Here is a 6,000-nt window from a genome sequence, read left to right on the forward strand (position 1 = left end):
GGCTGACCTCAAATTCAAAGCAGTTCTCCTGCTTCAGCCTCCAGAGTGTGGGACTTAGACATATGTGCCACCATACCCAGCCAGTGTGTGAAATTTTAAGAAATGAAAGATTCACTTTTTCCAAAGTTCAATTTTAAGCTGGTATGTAGCATCAAATGTAATTGTATAAACAGATAAAAGATGAGTTCAGGAAAAGTTTAAATTGTATTTTTATTATTACTCTTACTAATTAACATACAAGTGAAGGTGAATAGGTGGAAAGATGTATTAGTCATTTATACTTGATAAAAGGCTGTGTTCTATGTGTGAGAATTAGAGGTAGGTCTATGGTGGTGCTGACGGACTTTTCAGTTGAACAAACTTGTGGGACAATTTGAGGGAAGCCCTGACCCTTAAATCTGTAGATAGCTTGTTAGCACTTTGTGACTTCTTAGCCTAGGATCGAATAGGTGATCTCTCTTAATTAAACACTTGTTAGCCGTGCCTGCAGTGGCTTCTAATACAAGTAGCTGCATTCTTCATTCGTTATGCTTATGAGTTTTGGTTTGTGGTTTATTAGAAAATGGAAGAATTAGCCATGTTTTATTCAGTTATAATATTTCATTCTTTCAGGATGTAGAAATTTGATAAAGACTGTGTGTGGTACTAGGAATTGAACTCAGGGACTTGTGCATACTAGTCGAGTACTATTATCATTGAGCTATATCCCAGCCCTAAGATGTTTTAATAGTTGTAGCTACAAACTATAAATCATGTGTATCAAATTTGAGGGTTCCTGAAAATCTTAATGGGGTTTCAGGCTATGATAACTTTAGAAGATAAATGCACATGAAAAAAATCACCTCGAAGTTAAGTACTTCAGTTTCCATTGTGTGAATTAAAAATTTCATTGTAATTGTTTTTTAATCAGTTTTGATAAATAACGAGAGTTTCAAAACAGGTTAGTAGGACAGTTACAATAATTAGTACAGTGCGTATTGCTGGCTTCATAGTTCATTTTAATTGTTTTTTTGCTTGTTTTTTTGTGGCGGAACTGGGGATTGAACTCTGGCCCTTGCGCTTGCCAGGCAAGTGCTTATTCCACTGAACCATCTCCCTGTCCCTCATTTTAATTGTTAAGTGTGGATCACACTTTCACAGAACCATGATTAGTAGAGTCTTCCTACTTGGCCTTTGTAATACCTTTATCTGTTCATTTTTTTTCAGTAATCATTTCGGAACTGCCATCTTTTTTTTTTTTTTTTTTTTTTTTTCTGATTTTAAGGTTAGGGTAACCAGAAATAGCTCTTTGTATCACAGAACAGTAGTTATGAATGTTTCCTAAGAAGTTAAAAAAAACATGTAATGCAAAGCTTTGGTTTAATTTTAATGAGAGATGTATTGACATTTTACATTGTTGAGTATAGTGGCTAGTAGGTATCTTACTGTATAGCACACACAGCTAGAGAAAATTTCCATTATCATGAAAGTTTCTGTTGGGAGTTATACTAGGACATTGGAGTCCTACAACACATATAGACCTTTTCAGAGTACATGCAGTTGTAAATCCCTTACTTTTTTTGAGGCGAGGTCTCACTGTGTGTGGTCCAAGTTGGCATCAAACTTTTGACAGTCCTCCTGCCTCAGACTTCTGAGTGCTGAGACTACAGGCATGTGCCACCATGCTTAGCTAAAATCCTTTACTTGTAATTGAAGTAGACATCTCTTCTATGCTTAGGGCAATTAGACAATATGAAATAGACTATATGTCTTTTACTGTGCATACTGTTTAGCTAATTTTGCATAGTGATATGTCTTAAAACTTGGAAATTGTGTTGTAGGGAATCCCTGGAGATAGAGAAAGTCAGGCTGTGGTTGACCCTCCTCAAGCAGCTAGTGCTGGGGCACCTCAGGCCACTGCAGTGGCTGCAGCTGCAGCGACTACAACAGCAGCGACAACGACCACAAGTTCTGGAGGTAAAGTAGAATTCATTATCTTCAGTGGATTTGCTGTCTAAATGTGCCAGTTCTTCAATATATATACTGCTTTTGTTCAAAAATGTTTGTTTTTCAGGTCATCCCCTTGAGTTTTTACGGAACCAGCCTCAGTTTCAACAGATGAGACAAATTATCCAACAGAATCCTTCCCTGCCTCCAGCATTGCTACAACAGATAGGTCGAGAGAATCCTCAGTTGCTGCAGGTGATAACTTATTGTTAACTTTGAAAGTGGGTTAGAATGTAGTGCATCACATTTTTGAGAAATTTCATGAACATCCCTTGGCTAGACCATAATCCAAGCTACGCTGAGTAGAATATTAAAGAGTGGGGGTGTAGAGATTAAGTTGGTCAAATAATAGTTTGGGAAGTATTTTGTATTTCCTTTTTGCAGAGTCCCAGGGTACATTAAAACATACTTGAGAAGCTGTTTAACAGAGAAATTGCTTAACTTTGTAAATCACTTTTTTATAAGTTTATTATTAGTGAGACACCGTTTCTTAAAAGAGTATAGCTCTTGGGCTAGGCATGGTACATGCCTGTAATTTGGGAGGCTGAGGTAGGAGGTTCACCATAAGTTAAGGGTCAGCCTGAACTACATAATGACTCTCAGAACCACCTTTGCCTCCCAAAAAGAGAAAAGCAGCTGTGGACTTACTTAATGCTCAAATCAAGAAGCATTTTGAGTTTTGTGCATACAGCATTGTACTGCCAATTACTAATTATATGTTTGTATGAAGAATAAATTGCCCAGTGTGGTGATGCATGCATATAATCCCACCACTTGGGAGGCTGAAGCAGGAGAATCATCATGAGTTCCAGGTCAGTCTAGGCTACATAGCAAGATCCTGTCTTACAAACAAACAAAGAGTAAGTTTGTCTCAGCTGCAGTCCCAAAGTAGTTTGTTTGTTTGGTTTGATTTTGTTTTGATACTGGGAATTGAACTCAGGACCTTATGCTTGCCAGGCAGGCACTGTGCCACGGAACTATATCCTCAGCCCCTGCAAAATAATTTTTACTAAATCCTTTTTTTTTTTTTTTTTTTGAACCAGGGATTGAACTCAGGCCCTTCGCTTGCCAGGCAAGTGCTTATTCCACTGAGCCATCTGCCTGGCCCCCAAAATGATTTTTAAACATTGATTTTTATAGGGAGATGTTCATGAAAGAATTTGAATTCACTTCACTGTTCATCTCATTCAAAAATACTGAGTTATACTGAGTTTCTTTAATAGTACGCAAGACATTGCTCCAAAATTGATGTTCAGAGTTCCAGCCTTTTATTTGTATTTAAAGTTTCCGGTTTCCTTAAGATGCTTAATGTCAGTGTATTGTTCTCCTTTGTCCTTCACATTACCGCAGCAAATTAGCCAACACCAGGAGCATTTTATTCAGATGTTGAACGAACCAGTTCAGGAAGCTGGTGGTCAAGGTGGAGGTGGTGGAGGTGGCAGCGGAGGAATTGCAGAAGCGGGAAGTGGGCACATGAACTACATCCAAGTAACGCCTCAGGAAAAGGAAGCTATAGAAAGGGTGAGCTTAAATAAAACTAAAAACTATTTCCTTAGTCCCTGTAGCAACATTTCACATGCTCAGTGTTCGCATGGGGTGGTGGCTCCACAGAGACGGTTCTGTTCCACAGAGCTAAATAGAGACCTGCCTTTGGGATTGCAGTCAGGACAGTGTCTCAGCCTGCTTTGCCTCCTTGCCTTTTGCAAAGCGACAGGACTCACAGTAAAGTGCCTGCCTTACATGGAACAGGTATGCAAATATTTAAAAATTAAAATTTCCTGACATCACTAAAGTGTAAAATAACTGTACTTATGTAGTATAAACATCAGATTTCAACTATGTCCTAGTTCTGCATTTTTACCAGGTTGGTCAATATAGATTATAGTACTTCAGTAACCTAGTTCTTAATAGTACTATGATTACCTAATTTCTCCCTCCTTATTAGTATTTGTGAATAAGTTATAGAATGTATATAATCTGTTTGGGGTTTTTTGGTTGGTGTATGTGTTGGGTTTTTATTTATTTATTTATTTTATTTTGGTGGAACTGGGGATTGAACTCAGGCCCTTGTGCTTGCCAGGCAAGCGCTTATTCTCCTGAGCCATTTCCTTGGCCCCAGGGGTTGTTTTTTGTTTGAGAAAGGATCTTGCTGTGTAATTCATACTGCCTCCATTTCACTGTATAGCCCAAGCTGGCCTCAAACTTGTAAGCAGCAATCCTCCTTCCTCAGCCTCCCTAGGGCTTGGATTACACATATGTGGCACCACACTTGGCTTAATCTGCTCTTATTAAATATTCCACTAAAACTTGTTAGGTCTAGTTAGATTACAGTGTTGAATTGCTCTTCTGTATAATTTTGTCTATTTTTGAAAGTGATGCTGTTACAATCTCTATTATTGTATTGTTAATTTCTTACATGCTATCAGTTTTTACTTGTATTTAGGGGCTCTCCCTACATGTTTACAGTTGTTTCTTTCTGGCTTTCAAGGGAGCAGTCAGAAAATATTCGTTGTTTCTGATGATAATCTTTAAAATCTCTTCTGTCTAATACAACTGTTCCAGCTCACTTTTTTGGTTGTTGTTTGTGTGTTCTGTGTGTCTCATTATTTTGGACATTCTTGTGTTTTTGAATCTAAAGTATGTCATGTAAAAGCATGTAGTTGAATTGTGCCCTGTAATTTGGCAGTTGGTCTTCTTCAGTTATCCTAGCTTTGATTTGAATAAGACTTAGACTCATGTTTTAGTTTCTTACCTTTCATAAATGAACTGTTGCTTTAAGTCTTCATACAGGGTGATTGAGACCATTGAGGAGGGAATTCATAAATAGCATTTAGTTGACAGTAATAGTATTTGCTGAATTAGGAAATGTAAACACTTGAATGTTTTAAAGTCTTTTAAAAATGCCAAGGATGGGGGGGGGGCTGCCCCTTAGCTCAGTTCTTTAAGTGGCTGCTTCAACAAAGCAGTCAGGCTCAGGTTGCTGTGGTTCGATCTCCACAACTCAAGCCAGCCAAGCCTGCCCTGAAGGCATTCAGAGCAAAAAAAAAAAAGAATGCCGAGGATGGTGGTGCACACTTTCAGTCCCACCAACTGGGAAGACTAAGGCAGGAGGATCGCCAAGAGTTTGGAACAACTTGAATGACATCACAAGACCTTGACTCAAAAAACCAAAAAATAAAAGCAAGTGAATATTGAGCCCCAGCACATTTTTAATTTGATGGAACCGGGGATTGAACTCAGGCCCCTGTGCTTGCCAGGGAAGCACTTATTCCACTGAGCCATCTCCCCAGTCGTGTGTGTCCCCCCCCCCCAGCTCATTTTTAATAGACTAGCAAAAAAATGAAAGTAGCTGATATTATCATTTTAAATGCACTGTTTATTGGTCATCTGTGTCTAGTATGAAATGTTGAATAAGGCAGAGATTGAGAATAATACTTGATTCATATGACAGCCAAGAGTTACTTTTAAGGAAGAAAACATTTACATATAACTCTGTGCTGTTAATACTTTCCAATGCTTTCATCCTTATCTTTCTTTACCTTTAAGAACTAAAATCTTTTGATTTATAAATTTCTGTGCGATCTTTTTTTTGTTTAAGCCAGGACAGTTAGCTACCAGTTTCACTAGTTAACTGCTAAATAGTGTTTGCATGGCACACATTATTACTCGTCTTCCAGCTAATCTAAGAACAAAGACTTTGTTCAGTGACTGCTAAAGGTTCCATTTGGCCCCTTGGTTTGGACATTGAATTTTAATTGAGACGGGGTTAAATTCATATAAAATGCTCAGGTGCTTTTCTAGTGGTGTACATTTTCAAGTAGTAATGTGTCAGTATTGCTGTGCAGGAATCCATAGTGTGTGAAAATTGTAAATGCCATGATTGGTGTGTTCAAGTTATTTTTTTCCTTCTTTTCTTGCAGTTAAAGGCATTAGGATTTCCTGAAGGACTTGTGATACAAGCATATTTTGCTTGTGAGAAGAATGAGAATTTGGCTGCCAATTTTCTTCTACAGC

At 38.1% G+C, this 6,000-nt stretch overlaps 1 protein-coding gene across 1 annotated transcript in view; it reads left to right on the forward strand.

Moving 5' to 3' along the window:
* Window positions 1-6,000, forward strand: part of Rad23b (RAD23 homolog B, nucleotide excision repair protein) — a 45,614-nt gene that overhangs the window by 36,533 nt on the left and 3,081 nt on the right. The window contains exons 7-10 of the mRNA XM_023722941.1: window positions 1,821-1,956; window positions 2,054-2,181; window positions 3,337-3,507; window positions 5,907-5,998. Coding sequence (XP_023578709.1) covers window positions 1,821-1,956; window positions 2,054-2,181; window positions 3,337-3,507; window positions 5,907-5,998 — 527 coding nt within the window. The remainder of the gene's footprint in view (window positions 1-1,820; window positions 1,957-2,053; window positions 2,182-3,336; window positions 3,508-5,906; window positions 5,999-6,000) is intronic.

This window comes from Octodon degus, unplaced genomic scaffold (assembly GCF_000260255.1).
Source record: "Octodon degus isolate 3935 unplaced genomic scaffold, OctDeg1.0 scaffold00094, whole genome shotgun sequence".
In the NCBI taxonomy this organism is placed as follows: domain Eukaryota; kingdom Metazoa; phylum Chordata; class Mammalia; order Rodentia; family Octodontidae; genus Octodon; species Octodon degus.